This window comes from Myotis brandtii, unplaced genomic scaffold (assembly GCF_000412655.1).
Source record: "Myotis brandtii unplaced genomic scaffold, ASM41265v1 scaffold48, whole genome shotgun sequence".
NCBI classification, from domain to species: Eukaryota; Metazoa; Chordata; class Mammalia; order Chiroptera; family Vespertilionidae; genus Myotis; species Myotis brandtii.
The window spans coordinates 6,607,008-6,627,611 of record NW_005368341.1 but is presented as its reverse complement, the minus strand read 5'-3'; the positions used below and the strand labels follow the sequence as shown (position 1 = coordinate 6,627,611).

General features: G+C 40.8%; 1 protein-coding gene across 1 annotated transcript in view; it reads right to left on the bottom strand.

The window, feature by feature from the left end:
• CDK6 (cyclin-dependent kinase 6) overlaps positions 1 to 20,604 on the bottom strand; it is a 202,238-nt gene that overhangs the window by 82,240 nt on the left and 99,394 nt on the right. Inside the window, exon 3 of the mRNA XM_005876089.2 lies at positions 15,671 to 15,838. Within this exon, the coding sequence (XP_005876151.1) occupies positions 15,671 to 15,838 (168 nt within the window). The remainder of the gene's footprint in view (positions 1 to 15,670; positions 15,839 to 20,604) is intronic.

Genomic DNA, 20,604 nt, shown 5'->3' with positions numbered 1-20,604 from the left:
CCACAGGCTACCCATACCTATATTGAAAGCATATTATTTTTACATGGAAAAGAGTAACTGAAATCTTTGTTATGCATAAATCTGATAGAGGCAGATGAGTAACTCAACTGGATTGGGAATCCTCCCTTCCATTTTAACTGATAAGCTACTATGCCCCAGGAAGATGGAAAGCTTACCCTTGTTTAAGATCCCCTGCAAAGCAAGGCTGATGTGACAATTGGCCAGCAGTTCTCAAAGTACTAGGAAGACTGCTCTAGATCTTGATGATGTCAATAATTAAACAGCTATTGCTGTTAGCTATTAGCACATAACAAACCCTTTGAAATAAATATTAATAATGTCAGCTGGGAATAAGAATAACATTTAAACTCAATATTTAAGTTCTTTAAATTATTTAAGTTTTTCATTTACACCAAATTCTCCTCAAAGGCAGTAACAACATTTTATTTGTGGTAGGTCTTCATGGGCAAAATACATAGTGAGTGAAACACAGCTATGTCTGTACTGCTCCCGCACACTCCCTTATCCGTTCTCATGTGGTTCATGAGACATTTACAACATCACTTCAATGATTCACTCATCCATACCTATACTAATGTGCCTACTATGTGACAAGCGCTGGATACCAGTTACTTAGATGACATGAAGCTGACTGAGGACATGGTATCTGCACTCAAAAGCTCACATTTGAGTAGGAGAGGCAGACTACGAACTGTATAAGCTTTTGTGCCATAATTGAAGAGCTCGGGTTCAAATCCCGACTCCTGGTTTAGGAGCTGTATCACCTTGGCGGAATATGTTAGCTTCTCCATGCCTTTGTGTCCTCAGCTGCAAAATGGGGACAATTGAGAATCACGTGATGTGAGCTCCATATCAAAAAGCACTTTGCAGGTTCCTGGCTTTATAAATTTTTGCTATCAGCAATTATTATATACACATCAACTCCGCAAGGGTAGGGCAGGGTGAGGAACAGGGGAATAGAGTGTGGGAGGCTTCACAGAGGAGACATAAAGGCACGATTGGCAGAGGGAGGAGCTTGAGTAGGAAGGCTGAGGAGCATGATGCTACATGGACCAGATGACAAAGGCCCTCAAGTGCCAGGTGCTAGAGCCTAGACTTTATCCTGAGGGAAGGGGAGGCACTGAAGAGTTTTATGCGGGGGCAGCATGTCAGATTTGCATTTCAGAACGAATATTCCGGTAACTGTGGAGGGTGAAACTGGAGATGATCTTTGAGGCTGGGAGCGCAATCCAGGTGCGCCGGCAGGAGGATCTACAGTCCTACAGGAGAGGAGATGTAGGAGGAACAATTTTAAATGAGGCAGAAGGAGAGAGAAAAATCTAGGACAAGTCTCAGGCCTGGGTGACAGGGTGGATGATTGATCCATTGACCTCAAGGGGGACCCAGAAGGGGAATGACAGGAAGCCTTGCTGCTGTGATGGTGTCCAGTTGGATATGTGGATCTGGGGCTTAAAGCAGTGGACCGAGCTGGACAGAAGATGAGTTCTCCTCCTTCAGGGCCATCTCCAGGAAGCAGAGGAGACTGCTGAGGGAGAAAGCACACACAGGGCAGATCTGGGGGAAGACAGAGGAGGGCAGTCAGCACAAAGGAGGAGACTGGGAGGATGAAGGGTAGGAAACTATGGCATCACAAAAGCCAAGGCAGAGGGAGGAGTAAGCATGTACCAGAAGATGCTAAGCAAGAAGAGGGCGTTAGAAAAGCCACGAGAGTAGCATGGTGGGAGCAGAAGGCTGTCTGCACAAAACCGAAGGGTTAATAGCACCCAGAGTAGAGGTCCCTCCAGTGCCACCTGACACGAGGGAAAGTGTGATGGGGGTGAAGGCATGGAGCTTTAGCTAACTGCCTTGAAAGCAGCTTAGTTCTGCAATTAAAAAAAAAAATCACATGACACAATGCTGGGGCCCTTTCCATGGCTGTGGTGTGTGGGGGCTGCAAGCGAGGGGCTCTGACACTTTAAATCCATTAGGCATAGTAAACCCACTTTTGCTCATAAATGATCCCAGCTGAACTTAATATTATAGTGAGCATTGACAGATTTTTAAAAAAAATCCTCTTTTTATACTGCATCATAATTGCAAATCTCGGGATGGGCAAAACCATATTTCAAATGACCTCATTAATCATTACAATATCACTTACAGTTAAGCAACTACAGCACAAAGTAAGTATTCTCAATACTCTGAACAGAAATGGCATATTTTTATGACATGAATGTGTCATGAAAAGAATATGTTGTGTGCGTGTGTATATGCAAGTAACTGATATTTTCATATCTCATTTATCTGTGGTTTATGACTTATTTGGACATATTCATCAACTTATATACTCTCCATTCTTTCTTGCATCACAGACATTCCTTTTAGGTTTATTTTCCTTTTCTTAGAAGTTTCTTTAGTGAGAAGCTGGTGGCAGTTTATTGTTTATTTGAAAATGTCTTTGTCTTGTGAATTATGTACTTAGAATTCTACATGTTCTGTACTTAGAATTCTACATGTACACAGTAATAGTAATAAAAATATCTGTACTAGTAGAGCAGTGGTATTTTCACTGCAATGTCCTATAGGCACCAAGATAAGAAGAGCATAACAACTAGTAATTCACCAAGCATCACCCATCTCCGAGGCTTCTGGTCCACACGGAGGATGCTAGCCATGCTTACCAAACACAAGCCATCGCTTCTAATCTCAAAGAGCTATGAGCAGCATGAAAAAGAAATGAAGTCACATTAAACTGAAGTAGAGAATAAAAGGCTTCATGTAAAGGCAGAATTGTGAGGCTTAAGGAGTCTGTGGGAGTTCAGAGCAGGAAGTGTCTAAAGAGAGCTGGATCCTAGTCAGGTCATGTTGCAGAAGCGCTCGACTTGCATTTCCACACAACACTGCTTATGTGGCCAAACCACACCTTTCCCTTGAATCTAAGAGAAGCCAGGGTATGTTTTCTTCAGAGACAGAATCATGGTTTAATCTGAACCCTGAGTCAGGCACAAGGTCAAGAAGAGAAATACTAAGACAATTGCTCTTAAAAACGAAATGAGAGAGTAAGCAAATGCATAAAAATGCCACACACACATTCCCTGAATGGCAGACCGAACATGCCATTGAGTTATTAGTTTAGGTACCAACCCCTTTTGTGAATGGGGGACATTCCGGCATGGCTTTGTAAAACAAAACAAGACAGTGCAGGTTATACAAGGGCTGGGCTGAAAGCCTCAGGAATTTCTTTCAACTAATTTCTTTGAAAGGTTAATAGCTGGAAGAGTTATGTGACACATCTTAAGCAGACTATGGGAAAGAAATGTATGCTATTTGTGACATTAATTCCTAATCCATGGTACAATGAGTCACTTATTGACCAGGGAGGAATCTAATCTATTTGGGAAATGAAACTTTCTGAATATTAACTACTGAGCACCTACCCCCAAGAGAAAGTGATAACTGTAATACAAAGTGGTTTAGTCTAGAAATAAGATTAAAAGACCCATCTGACTACAGTGAGAAAAGGAATTTACTTTCATAAATTAGGGATTGTTACTTTTAAGTCATCTTCCCTCCTCTCTACAGAGATTAAATGCAGAACATGTCTATCCTGAAAAAAGCTTTTCTTTTCTTTCTAGAGTTTGTCTTATAGGTGGTAAAGACAAAAAGTACAATCACGAAGGGTTGTGTTGTGGGGTCAAAACTCAGTTTCTCCTCTCCCGCCCTTAACTACTTGCCTGGCATGTGAAAGTAAGCAGAGAGCAAGGACTGAAAAAACCCCAGCACCGGATTTCTGGGACTCGGAGACCTCACACTGAGAGATGGTGCCTGAAAGCGAGGCAGTTTGTACGATCTGTAGAGTTCATTGACAGTAACACGCTCACCCATTCTCAGTCGCTTAGTGAAAATTCTTGGATTTTCAACTTTTTGGATTTGCATATTCAACTTCCTGTTCAAAGATCAGGTATATGTATAACCTTGGAAAGAATATTCCAAACTTTGGTACTATTGAAAAAATAGTGATAGTGGTAAGATTTCCTCAAGTATTCATTTTAGGACTATTAGACACATGCTCCCTTTTGAAAAACACTTAAATAATAATGAAAAAGGAGAGAATGGTCTCCCTGAGAAGTCACTAACCTAAACTCTAATCTGAGTGGTCCTTCGGTAACTGGTTAGTAGTAGGAATATGGTTTAAGTTGGGCATACTCATCTCTGTACCTGTCTTCATGCTCAGGTGCAAAGATGAATATTACTACTATGCAATTCAGTTACAGGACTTGATTGATTACTTACTCTTTTTATGTATTAAGTCAATTCCCACAACAATTCTATAAGGGAGATATGATTGTTTTCTCCATTTTAACAAGAAACCCAGAACACAAGCTAAAGAATTTATTTAATTTCACACAGCTTGTTAAATAGCAAGATAAACTCTAAACAAAAGGTCTGGGTCCAGCATGTGTCCCCCTAGCCAATGTGCTGTGCTATAGTACCTTTTGAAAAAAGATTATTGGGGGGAAAATCTCTTTGCCTTTACTTGGAAATGATAGAAGAGAAAAAGGAATATTCCAGGAACACTTGAATCAACTTAAGACTTCAAAAACAATGCTGCCAAGAAGGAAGAGAGAACCAAGGGAAGAAATTTTAAAACAATCAATGGAGTCACTGTTTAAACAAAATAAAGGATGTATTCTCTTGGGAGGGTGTGAACTATTTATTCACCAATACCTGATGAGATAGAGACAACACACACACACGCACACGCACACGCACTCACGGTAAACAAACTCAGTATTAGAAAGAACGCCGGTCACATACTGTCTTAAAGTCTATCTTCCCAAATGCTTTCAATTTAACCTCATCTGGCCTCAAGAAAGTAGGTGTTCTTTTAAGAGAAATGGCCATTATCTAGTGTATGATACTTGGGGGTTGGGGAAGCACATGGTGGTGCTGGTGAAATTTTTAATTAGTTTAAAAAAAACCCTTCAACTTGAGACTCTTATTGCAATTGCGTCCAACACCTAATTGCAATATCTGTTATCCCTTAGGAGGGGTGAGGGAAGAGAGGTGAAGGCGAGCGGCCCCAGGAAGAGAGCGATCTAACGAAGGGCAGAAAACGTGTTCCACACCTTTACTTATTTACATCTTCCTTTCAAACCCCACTTTGCCTTTCCGACTTTGGAAATTGAAAAACAAACCCATGATGCTATAGAAAAAAAAGAGTGGACAAGGTGAACCAAGAGAATGGAGAAGAGAGATAAACTGAGACCACACAAATTTGCCTATAATGAGTATATATTAGTTTTATAATGGACATAAACATCTTAAAACACATCATCACGACCAATTGCTATTTTTAGTGAGCTTAATATATGTGATGCCCAGTTTCTTCCCTGAAGGTGCTTGTTGTCTAATGAAAAAAGTAAATTATGGTATTTTGTGGCTGTTGACATTACATAACCCTCATTAGGGTTTAGTCATATAATGACCACATGTAAGGTATATAATTTGCCAACTTTAGCAAAAGCTGGGTTATGGGGATGGAAAAGGAGAAACAGAAAGACAGGTGGCTAATTAGATAGAACACAGCCATGCTGCTGGGTTTTTAGGCCCAATAAGCTAAAGATCTGTCATGTGAGTCCTGATAAAAAGACATTATTTTTAGAAAAAGACTGTCTATAAATGAGAAAGCCATTTTACGATAGGTGCATTTTAATTACAAAAGGGTAAACATTAAGCCATTAGAAAATGTCTGATTCACACAATTACTAGTAAGATGTCTTATGCAGATTCTACATTATACGAGCTGTTCCATTTTTAATGGAATTGTATTAAAAGAAATTACTATATACAATATTTATACAACTGGCAATAAAAATAGCAATAATTAAACCAACAGTGACTACTATGCCCTGATCATGGATTTACATTGTTAACAACAACAGTGTAATACAAAGAGATGTATGACCAAAGACACTTATTTGACTAAAGGGGTATTATCTTTTTTTTCATAAGGTAAATTTCATATCAGATGTGGTTTTCCTACTTTCCTCTGGATCTACATTTAACTACCTCCAGTTTCTATCCCCTTCCTTTCCTGCCTTCATTCAGTGTCTCATTATATATTATACTAGGAGCCCAATGCACAAAATTCGTGCAAGAGTAGGCCTTCCTTCCCCTGGCTGCCGGCACCGGCTTCCCTCCAGCACACGGGACCCGGGCTTCCCTCTGGCCGCAGGCAGGCAACCGGGACCCGGGCTCTCCACGTAGCCCCGGCTTTGACCAGAAGGTCGTCCGGAAGGGCATCCAGTCTAATTAGCATATTATGCTTTTTATTATTATAGATGATAGCTACTACATCAGAGGCAAATCAAAAGCACACGGGAGAGAAAGTGCCAAACTTTAAGCTATTGAGTCAGGTCCACTCCAGGGAGGAGGTGGCATTTGCACCGAGTCTTGAATAATGAGTTGGAATTTGTTAGGCTGAGACGGGGAAAGGCAATCTAAGCAGAGGGACCACTGTCCAATGGCGTGGAGGCACAACATCTAATGGCATGTTGTTTCACACAGAAGGAAACAGTCTGAAGTGGCAAGATCACAGGAGTGTGGAGATGGGTTTAGGGTGGGTGGGAAAGAAAAGGGGGGAGAAAGGTTAAGAACAGACTGTTGCACTCCAAAGCTCAGCATATACAGACCTGTGGGCACTGGGCAATTTTTACTCCTACGTCTCCCAAAGCCCGCTGGTTTCCCACGGTTGGTCCAGGCTCTGTAGCTCCTCCCTCTGCTCCTTTCTATAAGCCAGTCTTGCCTTTCCAGGAAAAATAAAAATCTGCTTTTCTGACTAACTGTCCTTCTGATCTTTCATCCAGTCTGGAGGAGGGAGATTTTATAGTCAAGCAAAGAAATGTTCCTGTATATACGTGAAGATCATCATTTTTGGAGTTCGTTTCATATTCTTGATAGCAACTTTCCCCATTAATTATAAAGTTGTAGTTATAATTTCTCGAATCTGCTTTTTTTTTTTAAACTAGTAGAGGCTAGTTTTCTGGAACTAGGTTACAGACAGACTTTGGCCCATTTAACAAGGTCAGACTGTTTATTCTTGACAGAATTCTTTCCCACTGTAAAAAGGTACTTTTAAATGCCACATTCCAAGAGCAGTGCCAGTAAGCCACTGAAGCATATTTTCCCACAAGAACTGATACCATGTGCAGTCCCCACCTCGCTGAAATCAGCCAGTTACATAAGGTGCAGATAGCATTCAACATCGCCGTGAAATATATGAACCGAAGTATGCCAGCAAGAATTCAGAAAACTTCCATACAGTTCAAAACACCATAAAGTTTAAAAACGAATTAACCAAAATATAAGTAGGGAAAAAGAAAGACAAGGATAGTTTTAGGGAAAAAAAGAAAGCATTTAAGACAGTGGAAGAATAGAAATCTTGTAACTTTATATTAGTACCCAAACCTAGAAGTAGTAGCGATCTTTCTCCCTTATTTTGGGGTTTTTATGGTTGAGTTGTTAAGTTTACAACCCCACTTTTAGATTCTGCCAGCCTTCAAAATAAATATAGGAGCAGTGCTAAAGTAAATTCTCCCTACATGTTCCCCGTCATTCTTTTGGATGTTTCCCTGAGACTTGAAGGTAGATGACTCCTCCAGAGCCAACTGTAAAGTTTAACATAGAAATTTATGAGGATTTAAAAATCACCAACATCCTTACAGATGCTGGGCACAATGATGCCACTCACCCTGGGTTTCGATCCCTAGAGAAAAGGAAAACAGAACACAGGAACAACCAGAGGAATAGCTCAGAGGCCCAAAGAGTATCATTTAGAGACAAACTTGGAATATTAGCAATAAAATAGGAAAGAAAACCCAGTATTACAAAGCAATCATAAAAAGTTTGAGCATAGATTAACAAAGACATGTACCTAATCCTCTTACGGACCCAAATGGACTAAATAAAATGAATAAAAGAAATTATAACACAGACATTTTCAACCTTTTCCTGTGAGACTATGGTTTCTCCAAATATCTTCATTAGAAAACACACCAAAAAAACAAAAAACACACCCTACAGAAAATGTTAAGTGCACAAGTTGGGGAGGAGCAGGAAGGTTTGTGACCTTGGATAAGGAGGGAGGGATGAAGCGCAGCAATGATCTGAAGGTTAGGCCTGGCTGTCCAGGCAGACAGTCGAACTGTAGATGTTACTCCCTCAAAGCTCAAGTTACTATCAGGGAATGACGCAGGTAATTGGGAAGGCTGAGCTAAAAGTTGCGTCTAAACCAAATAAACACACACACACACACACGCACACACACACACACACACACACACACACCTTTAGATGCTTATAACTGATGACGCAATGGCCCCAGCAGCAACATGGAAAATGCAGAGTTGGAAATTTATTCATTGATTCATTTATGAAAACAGGGAGTTGGGAATGCACTTAATTAAGTTCAAAGAATAGTGAGAAATTTGATGGTGCTACATGATAAGGAATGTGTGTTTATGTGTATGGGGGTGGTCATTGGGTGGGAATAGGAATGGGAGCACAGAGGGGTAGGTTGGGGCTACACTGCACAAAAGATTCTGCATGCCTAGCTATGGAGCTAGCAACTCATTCTTTAGGCACTGGAGAATCAAGAGGATTCACTTCATTCATTCCACCTGGTATTTATCAAGTGCCTAGCATGTGCCAGGAAGGCACTGTGGGAACCAGTAAAATAGTATAAGATTTGGTTTGAGCGATTAAAAATGGCTATGTCCAATGTAACAGAATTTCAATAACCTATCTTGACCTAGGAACTTACACTATGATACTATCAAAGCCTAAGCAAAACGAAGATATTGCCACCTCTCCTTCCTTACAAGGAAGTAAGAAGTGATATCTGCAAAACTGAGAAGCTCAGATATCCAAAGAATTAAAGAGGACATCAAGATCCAAGTCACAGAAACATTGCTTTTACATACAATTCCAAGGACCTCATACTCCTTTGAATGAACGTAACAACATACTTGAGGTAAGCAAATTTAGAGGATCTAGAAATATCTCATTAAATACAATTTGTTAGACTAGCCCCTGACCAAACATGGAAGGCATGTTCCCATAAGAATGTTAAATGTAAGAGGAAACAATTTACCCCCCCATCTTCTGAATCTCTGAGAAACCCGTTGCTTGCAAATCTTCTCTAAAGCATTTGGCATTGTCAACCGCAAGACGATGCCTGGTCTTTACACTCAAACTTGGCCTCAAGCTTCTGAGATTTGAATGGCATCATACAAGGTGTGTCTATAATGGGATATAAAAACCAGGCGGCGAGCGACCCTGTCTATATCACTCCCTGATGGGACATGCTGGCCGAACGTACATATGGAGGCAGCAAAGAACACCCTGTCCTTTCTCTGAGTAAAATACCCTCCAGGCAGTGGCTTTACAGGGAAACTCTTTTCGTCCAGAACTCACTCACTACACTGACCACTGATGAAGGAGCTAGAATTAGGTAAGTCAAACGAGTAACTATCTTTTACAAACAAGGGGAGCAGTCATTTGATTAACTTCACAAGTATACTTGGTGCAATTAAATACCCACCCGCACGCACCGTCCCCCCAACAGCAGCCTTCTGTACAGTATGGCACACATTATCTTCCCACACGGGAGACATTCATTCTCGCAGTGGTCATCAATGTTTGCTTTCACTTGCGGAGGCAGAGTTAACCTATCAGATGGTAACTGAAAATGTGTTTTATTACCACCGAGAATGCGTAACGGAGGATCTGGATGCGTTTCCATGTTTGTTTTGGCTCTGGCATTTTCCACGTACCCAGCCTTGGGAATCCTGAAGAAAACGTGTCCTGTTCCCAGCTCTGTGCACTGCCCCATTGTGTTCCACTTCCCTCACTGGCGAAAGTGAAAACGAAACCGGCACAAACACCCCATTGTTAGCTATGAAATATGTACTGGCAACTGGAAGTTTTCACAAAACAGACCTGGTTGTGTCATGGCAAGGAGATGTTGAGCAGGGAGGGAGTTACAGGAGCCTTTCCGGCTTCAGAGGTGTGTCCTGCCCTTCCCCTGAGGTGCGGAGGCGACAGGGCTTTGGGTTTTTTCCATTATACTCATGTAATGCTCTTGGTTTGATTTACTCAGTATGCACTGGCAGCGTCTGCAGGCTTCTGTGGGAGCAACTCGGCTGCCCAAGCTGAGGCACAAACCCTGCCAGGTCTCCATAGTAAATACAACACGCACGGAGAGGAAACAAGCATAAACAATTTATTTTCTCCTGTAAAAGATGACATTGTTCTCCGATCTCTGGTCCTGTTTCACTCTGTCAACTTGGTGGTGCCAACGGGGTGCCGTACAATGAGTGATTCCAAACACAGACACAGAAAATAAGCAGGGATTGTATGATGCACACGTCCATGGGGCCTGTGTCCAGGTGGGTTCGGAGAGGAGGGTGCTGGAGACCTCCTGAGCATCCTCCAGGCTGGCACGGGTGAGCAGGGAGGGCTTCCTTGACCCCCAGCCAATGAGGGTTCCTGGGTCACATGGCCCCACAGAACTGTGTCCTTTATAGTTATCTCTGTTTCTGACTACACATCTCTTTGTGTGACTATTTGATTAAGATCTGTCTCCCTTTTGATGCTAAGTGCTATAAGAGCAAAGACCTTATTCATTTGTCTCACTATTGTTTCTTAGGTTACTTGACACATGGAAAGCGATTAATACTTATTTGTGGACTGAATGACACAGCTCCATTTCATTCAATTTCCTCCCTTAGGTTTATAAAAAAGTTTCTGAGCCCTGGCCGGTGTGCTCAGTGGTTGGAGCATCCAAAGGGTTGCAGGCTCAATCCCCAGCCCCAGTTGGGGTGCGTACGGAAGGCAACCAATCAATGTGTCTCTCCCCCCCACCCCTTCCACTCTAAATAAAATAAAAAAATTAGCCTTAACCAGTTTGGCTCAGTGGATAGAGCGTCGGCCTGTGCTCATCAATGTTTCTAACTCTCTATCCCTCTCCCTTCCTCTCTGTAAAAAAATCAATAAAATATATTTAAAAAAATAATAAAATAAAAAAATTAATGGAAAAAATATGGAATGCTTGATTTCTCCTAAGCAACAATGCATTGATTAGCCATTCAGCTGTGTGCAAGGATGGCAGAAGAAGTTTCATTCTGAAGTCTACACAAACCATCAGTCAACAAGAGGCACAAATTCATGCCTCCGTGGCTCACCACTGTGTCACAATGTGGCATGAACTAGTTGTTTGTTTTTTTTTAAAATTATAATTTCAGCAAGACTTACAATTTATTTTTAAAAATGGACTGTTGGACACCCTTTGTAGAACCAGGGAGTTCCAAAGAACGTAGCTGGATATGCTGCGAAGTATTGGAGCCTATGGAGAAGAGGGAAGAAGTGGGGGTGGCGGGTTCTCCAAGCCATTTACAATCTGGTGAATTCAGACTTAACCTGGTCACAAGACGCCTGTTGGAGTCTCAGTTTCCCCACTTGCACAGTGAGGTGGTTCATAAGGAGTTCCCCAAACACCAAATCCAGTGGTAACAGTATGGCCCTGCCTGTTATGATTCAGTTTGGGGAAAAAGTAATAAAGACCTTGCATCACTAGCAGAGTCATCATGGGAAGGCTGGTGATGTCCAGGCTCTGCTCTGAGACTCTCCCTGCCAGGTATGACAAACTCTGGCTGAGTCGTTGGTCTCTATTTCCCTTTTGTCTACACAGATATAAGTAAGTGGCACCATACACCACATTTGACATGGGAAGTACTTAGAAATGTTGACATTAGAATGACTCTCTCTAAAATTTTAGCTCGTCTCATAGACATTCTATTGGATAAGCATATATTCCTGAAACATTTCTGCCACCGAGATTATATAAAGGCACCAGTTGTGACTTTTACGTATCACTCATGTGCAATGGAAAGGTCTTCCCTGTAACCTGTTCTCCTTGGTTTTCCACAAAGGAACCATTTCAATCAGGCCAAAAAATTGATTTTCATGGTTTCAGAGAAGCTTTTCTGAAAAAAGTAACCCATGCTAAGTGAAAAGGTCCCCACTTCTCTTCACATCCCCAGCTCCTCATCTCACAAGGGGCCTCTGATGCTCACAGACACTCTGCCCCTACGCCTGCGAACTGCTGAGGTGAGCACACAGGGGGACAGTCTGCTGTTAGGAGGAAGAGCCTGAGGATTGCTCATGCAGTTCCCATTTAGCCAGGGAATTCCCATGCCCTGAGTGTGGCAGGGTGTGTCTTGGGCTCCAGGTGGCTTATCTCTTTGGTATCCTGGGTTTCATGCCCCATGAAGGGAGGCATGGCTGAAGCAGGGCCAGTGCAGCCTCCTCTGAAGCATGAGACCCAGGCCAGGGGGCCCTCTTGTCATGTCTAAGGTATACATTGTAGCTACCCACATCTTCATTCTACAACCTTTTAAGCAATAGGTATAAACAGCACTCTGTAGGGGTATACACGGTGCATGCCTGATTGTATATGAGCAGTCACGACCCAAGACGCCCTACCCACCTCTGAGTGCCATGCTGGAGGCAGCCCAGGACAGTGAGGTGTCTACAGGCACTTACCCTCCTTTACCAGGTGGAGGCAAGTTAAATCATGTGGACGTATGTTATTACACACTCACAGCAACAACTACAGTCCAGGCTTAGTGACTGTCCTCAATTAATAACTACCCAAAAGGCTAACTCCTTCAAGGAGCTCACAGCCCGATAACTAAACCCTCCCCCACCGCCCCCAAATAATTACAGACAAGACAGAAAGCAGTATCGAGAAAGACATTAATAAGACGTCACTCTGAAATCACTGAGGGCGAAAAGGAGGGATTAAGTTCTGCAGGAGGTACCAGGAGGGAACATCCGAGTCAGGCTTTGGAAGGTCGGTAATACATCAGCATTCCTTATGCTGTAAAACGTCAGTTTCGAATCAGTTGACTTGCAATGCCTTTAACATTCCACAGATTAAGTCAATTCCCAGTTCCTGTATGACATAACCCACGAAAAAATGTGTATTTTCAGGAAGTGGAAAAATAAATACCAGTTTGGTCTGGAAAATTGCGATTCCAAGTCTTTATATGTCACCCTGTGTATGTGAACCAATACATCACTATGCTAAATGGACTTTTCCCCTTTAAATAAATAAATAAATAAAAGAAACGGGGAAAATTTGAAATGCAGTACCCTGTAAGAATCATACCTTTTATTATTACCATTAAATTCCAACCCTCACTTTCAAGGAAAGTCTGCATTTGTTCCAGTGTCTTTTTTTTTTTTTTAACTTTATACAGAGTAAGCAGCACAAACCAGATATTGAAAAATCAGGTTATTTATGATTGCCTTCCCGCTTTTCTCTATGAAATAATTGGCCTGCATTTTCCTGTCTGGACCTATCAACTTTCGGCAAGCATGGAACGTTAATTGAAGTTACCCACAAGCTGGGCGACCATTCCTCAAATTTAATAAGAAAAAAAAAAAATCAAAACCAATTGAGTTTCCTGTTTTTATTTATGGGTTTTAGTACCCACTTAGGGGAATCAAAATAAAGTGTCTCAGTGATGGCTCATTCTTCCCTCAATTAATGTCCTCAAGGAGACCAGTTCCTCCCATCTGCTCCTGGGACGACTGTCCGGATCATCAAGCCTATTCAAGCCTCTCCCCAGGGTCCTGCTACAACATGCGCAAGTACTTCCTGGGGAAGCCTGCAGCCTACCTCACCCTTCCCACTTGGAAACACACAGACTCGGCCCTTTCTGGTGTGATTATATAAGAATACAAGGCTTGCCTGACCCAGCCCCAAACTGAGGCGTGTCCTTTAAACACCATCCTGCGCCTGGTCTTCTCAGAAACGATGGTGCATGCTGGACAAAGAGGAGACAAGTACTATGTATCTTTCAATAATAATGGGGACACATTTCCAAGGAATCCCCTTTCAAAATTCAGATGCTCTAGGTAAAGTATGTCAAACTCGCGGCGGGTGGGCCGCATGCCTCGTTTAAACGTGAGTTTGACATGCTTGCTAAAGTATGTAATGTTGGGGAAAGTATGTAACCTCACATGTGCAGGTGGTAGTATCCCCATTTCAGGGGTGGGGAAGCAGAAGACTTTTGTAAACTGAACATCTTTCTAAGGCAAGTTACCTCTCTCAGAGAATTTCTAACTCCCCTCCCAACTTTCTACTTCTCAGCTGAGGCGTTAATGGAATGTGGGGAAACAATTTTTATTGTGCAGAACATCAGCCTCCTTGTAGCCGCTTCCACCCCCCGAGTCACTGTGATCACGAGGCATGGTCATACATTTCGCAACGACGCTCCACCCCCGGGAGGGTGCTGCCCCTGATGGAGAACCACTTCGAGGCTAAAGATGCTAAACATAAAGGGCACTGTATGCTCCCTGTGCTGTACTTTACATCCTGAGGCTGTTTTTACAACTAGCAACTTGTATGTATGAATCCCTTCCCCCTTTCCACCCATCCCCCCAGTCTCCCTCCCATATGTATGGTGTCAAGTGGGTACTAGACATATGGGGGCGGGGGTGGGGATAACTTCATAAGTTATAGAAATGTCTTATCACTATGCTGCACACCAGAAACTAATATAATATTGTTTGTCAACTGTACTTGAACCATGTTAAGGCAGAACTCAATGAAAATAAAACATAAAAAAGCTGGATTATATGTGAAAAATGACATATTTACCCAAGAGGATTCTTTGTCTTAAGGCTTAATCTAATGCTTTGAGGGCCATTTCTATAGTCATCATAGAATCAAAGGGATCCTCCACATCAACTCGATGCCCCAGATCAGTAGCACAGCAAAGGGCATTCCTTGCTTATTTTTTAAACCTATGCATGAATTCACTGTATGTAAAGCAGGCTTTTCAAAGAGCAGGGTTATCAGTGCCTACATCCAGGCTCCTCTTTTTATCTTTTGGGTGCAGAAGTTTATAAAAATTCATCTCAGAAACAATGAACTAGAAGGAGAAATAGAAGCTACACCAAAGTCAATAGCTATTTTGTTTTTTTGGGTCTGAATGAGACATAGAACAGGATATCATAACTGTAATGCTTTAGCAAAACAGAGCCCTTTCTCTTCTGGCCTGGCTGAGCCTGTGCCCGGGGCAGGGTGGTGCTACTGGTTTATGGGCCATCCAAGTTCAATGCACATTTAATTTTTTTTTTTCCACAGTTGACACCAGAGCTTCATAGGAGTGCTTTCACACCCTTGTGCAGGCACCCTGGATGCTACTCCCACCAGGATGCTGCAGACAGGTCAAGGTTCCTGGTGCTCTCTTTTCCCCGACCTTGGGCTGTACTTCCCCTGACATTATATATACGCAGCTCTGAAAAGAGCGTTATGACAAACAGCATTTGGAAATTTGTAACTGATTCCTTCTAGTGGCTAAGATGCAAGAAGCTATTTCTGCAAAGGGCTCTGTCCACAACAAGCCCAGCCCGATGTGTCTGTAGCTGTGAGCAGAATGCTTTCCTCCTCCCCAGGGCTATAGAAAACAGTGCAGAGGTTCTGCCCTCCAGCTGACCACCGGTAATAACAACATTAGGGGCAGGGAATGGGGGAAGTTTATCATTCAAAAGAGGAAAAACGAGTTTAAGGAAAGAACAGCACTTTCTCACTCACCACTGAGGTCAGAGCCATCTGAAAACTGTAGATGCGGGCAAGGCCGAAGTCAGCCAGTTTTATTTGTCCGCTGCTGGTCACCAGAATGTTCTGTGGTTTTAGATCACGATGCACTACTCGGTGAGAATGAAGAAAGTCCAGACCTCGGAGAAGCTGAAACATCATATCCTAAATAAGACCAAAGGAGAAAATCAATACACAGTCAAAACAGAAGTGCAACCTGCCAAGCCCTCGGCGCTCAGGGGAGTGCCTGGCACACAGAAAGCATTTGAGAAACATTTGCTGAATGAATGAATCCGTCTCCCTTCCTACCTCTTGACTCTCCCATTCTCAAGATCACTACAAAAATGTTTACTCTGGAGCTGTACTTTATTAATGAAAGGACAATTTAAAAATAGTTTCAGATGGCATAGGAAATATTCTGGAAGAACATATACCAAACTGGTGTCAGTGGTTAATGCTGGGGAGAGGAACTGGGAGAAGTGGTGGGGAGAGGGGAATATTTTTTACTTCGTATACTTCTATATGGTTTAGTATTTGATCTCAATAGTTGAAGTTAGTGAATAATAATAATATTCATAGTAATTATTATTTTATAGCACCACATATTAAGCTGACACTGTGTCAAGCACTGTTCTAAGTAACTTCTATTTAGTAGCTCACTCAAACCATACCACATTAAGGTAAATAATATCATCACCCCATTTTACAAGTCAAGAAAGTGATACACAGTATGTAATTAGCCCAAAGTCACACCACTAGCAAGAGACAGTTTTGATTCAGAAAGTCCAGAAAAAGTGAATTCAAATTCCCAATGCACTCCTTTATCAGATCAATGATGGGAGGAGTTGTGGGTAAAACCAGATAAGCCATTTAACCTCGCTGAGCCTCAGTTTTCCCATCTGTAAAATGGCGAAGTACCAAAACCTATTTTGTAGGATCATTGTTTGTAAAGCACTAAGCATAGTAGCAAGCATTCAATACATGGTAGCTGTTATTGCCATACTTAACCAGCATAAAGCAGGGGGCATTCAGAAAATAAACCAATAAAATCACATCTCTTTCTAATATTAGAACTGATAAAATTAGATAGAACATTTAAAACTCAGAAACAGTGTCTGAAAGTAGGAATTCAAAATTTGACCGTGATACGATACTCTGAAATCTGGGGTTAATAAGATTGATCTACCTCTCAAAATATTGTGAGAATGGTGTATACAAGGGAGGACAGACGTTATCTTGTTCATATAAAGGTTAGAAAAATGATTAGGCAGCATCATGGGCTTCACGGCTGTGGGGTGATGTGGTGTGAGGACACACACTAATCAGTAGCTGGACCACTAAGCCCCTCGCTGAGAACAGCATATTTGGTTATTGGTTTAAGGTACTAGTTCTTCCTTTAGAGATGGGAGTTCTGTTTTCACATCCCAGCTTGTTTATAATTGAAGCCTTAGCTTCTCTATTTACATAATGGAGAAAACAGTGCTTCCTTTTCACACCATTATGAGATTTAAATGAAGTACTGTATGCAAAGGGGTTATGAAGTTTCTGGCACATGGTATCATTTAACTGTGATAATTGTTAAAATGTCCTGTTTCCTGGGGGAGACAGAGTCACAAGCAACCACAGGAAAATGTGGTCAGTGCCATCAGGTCAGGGCACAAAGGGCTAAGGGTGGGTATGCAATGACACCGTGAACTGGGATCTTCCTGAGATCCACCTAGATGGGCACAGTCCTCCCCGCTTCCCCGCATTTCACTCTCCACTGTTTCCATGACCCACAGTTAACTATGGTCCTAAAAAATTAAACGGGAAATTCCAGAAATAAACAATTCATATGTTTTAAATGCTCGTCTGAGTAGTGGGATGAAATGTGTGCTGCCCCACTCTGTCCCACCTGGAACACGGGTCATCCCTTTGTCCAGCGTGTCCACACTGAATACACTACCCGGCTGTTAGTCACTTGGTAGCCCTCTCAGTCATTAGATTGGTTAACAGATACAGAGAGAGAGAGAGAGAGAGAGAGAGAGAGAGAGAGATATGGGTTGGGGGTGGGAGAGGAAGGGGAAGAGGGAGAGAGTGAGCACATTCTCATAACTTTTACTACAGCATAATGTTATAACTGTTCTACTTTATTAGTTATTGTTAATCTTTTACAGTGCCTAAGTGATAGGTTAAACTTTATCATAGGTATGTAAGTACAGGAAAAAACATAGTATATATAGGGTTTGGTACTATTGTGGTTTCAGGCATCCACTGTGGATAAGGGGAAACCTACTATCTTCTGAATCTCCAAAGGTGAAAACTTTGGGAGAAGACTGTACTGTCCACCTATAGTCAGTCCTTCGAGACTTAAGAACCACTATAGGCCAAACAACAATGAATAAACATGAGTGTGAAAATGAAGCACAAAACGTTAAGGAAAGTACTCTTCCGCTGTGGCAAATAAGTCTTTATTGAAAACATATGCACACACTTGTAAGCACTAAATTTTAAATAGCATGACTAACCTAAAGTAATGTTATGCTGGTTCATCATTTTTAGCTTCTTGTATACCGAGTACCAACAATTTAAAATGGTACAAAGAATAAATCTGCTTGGCTCAGTTGTCACTGTCCAAACAATAAGCAGCAAATTAGCAGAACAAACATTTAAAAATCTGAACTAATTAATTAATAATAAGGCTCATCTAACTTTATAAAAATCCTGGACTACAGAGTAAATAAATGTGCACTGCTTTTATTTGTGCATTTATTTATAGCACATACTATATATTTTTTAAAATTATAAAATTGGTGTATGCTTAATGCAATAAATTATAAAATTTTAAAAAATTCCATAGGAAGGACAAAAGTCACTCAAAATCCTACCCCTTAGAGAACAGAGAAATCTTCACTCTTAAATAATTTTTGTGTCTTTCTTGTCTGTGTTTCAAAAATCAGATGTAGGTATAAAAAGAATATATGGTTATATTATTATAATTTACATAAGTACTATAATCATAATATAATTTATATGAATATTATACATTTGTGCCATAGTATATTAAATGTTTATAAATAAAAATGGTTATTATTCTATACATATTATTTTGTGGTTCTTTTAAAAAATGTAATAATTCATTGTAAATATGCTGCCACTACAACAAAACTTCTACAAAAAAGTTTTTTATACAATTTGATTTTTAATGGCTGCATGCTTTTCCACCCTGCAATATACCATAATCATTATTTGTTTTTAGTTGTGTTATTTTGGAACCTGTACTAAGAGTCTAGTTCTCCTTTGTTTAAAGGGGAACGCAGATGAAAATGACTTAATATTGCATCTAAGCACGGGTTAAGCGGTGTGAATCCACATACTTGCACTAGAAATTGATTCCATGTAAGTGATGCCTATAAATATAGGAAAAGTTAGTTCTACACCAGAATTACCATTCTTCAGATTTTGTTTTGTTTTTTTTTGTTAGCAAACAGGGTTTTCTTTTAAACCTAGAATATCTAGCCACAAGAAGAGTTTCGAACTAGTGAGCTTTGAATTAATTAACAATTTAAAAAAAATCTTGCCAAAAATCTCATTCCCTTCAGTAATTTAATTGTGAGGTAAGTTGATGAACATAATGGACCTGTAGTAAGTATGATTTGGGGACCCCCCTCAGCTTTAACCATCACTCATTGGAACACCTAATCTCAAACACGCACTCAATTATCTCAGGAACTCTGGTCACAAGACATGGTCCCAGTTTTTGAGGATGATATGAACGAGTAAGTCGTAACACTACACAAGGTATGAAAAAACACCTTTCCTTCAGAATCACAAGTAGTGCTCCGATCAAAGACATTTCCCAGGATTCTCTACTTACATTATCTGTTCTATCTCAACTTACAGTATCATGAGACACACTTTTAAATGAGCTCCTCAAGATGTTAATCTAAATTAATCTGTTATATACAAGGCTCAAATATTTCACAGTAATCTTAGTGACACAATGCGGAGATACTGCCAATGAAGGCTCTTTAAGTTAAATGTAGGTTAAGCCTTTTTATGTTACAGCGCACAGTCCTGGAAGAAAAGGTTTGAATACCCAGCCTTCCTAATGATAAACAGTCCCCTGGGGCCTCAGTCTGTATCTTTCTGAAATGCATGACGGGAAAGCATGTTTCAACAGGACTGCATCATGGAATGAAGTCTGACTTCCAGTGACTTTAGGTGGTGTTTTTGTCCTTGGCAACTCCCCTAAAAGACTCTGGACTTCAGTCTGAAATCTTTAAAGCCTTGTAATTTTTTTTAAGTGTTCTAGAACTTTAACCCTCTTATTTCTTTAAAATCAAAACAAACTAAAAACTTTTCTAAAAGGAAAAAGTTTTATTGCTGGGTCTTTTTCCAACTACAAAATAGTATAAATAGGTCCAAAATATACTAAAAACACTCAATTTATCCCACACAGTAAATCACAGAAATGACAGCTCTCAATAGATAATTTTTGGATATATCTACTTAATTGAAGTGCCATATTCACATCCTTACAGTTTTAGCCACAAAAATATACATGCTTAGTTTATCTATTAAACAATTTAAAATAAGACATATACAACTTTTAGACAAAGATAATCATTTTTCCCCTCCTTATAATGTGTAAACCACAGTCTTTTCAAATTTGTCTCCATGTTTCGACAGAATTGTCTTTACAATGATTTACTGTTTCCTATGAAGGGTATCAGAGGAGGTTACAGTTTAAAACAGATCACACATAACAAAGGTTTTTTATACTGAACCGATAACATGTTGACTTCTGGTAAGGGTTATGATTACAGGAAGAGAAGTGAAAGATCACAGGAGCCTATACATAACAGGTGATGATAAAGTCATAGAGAAAGTAGAGGACTACTGACAATAATGAGGGCTAGTCCCAGGATCGTTTCATTTTTTATAATTTT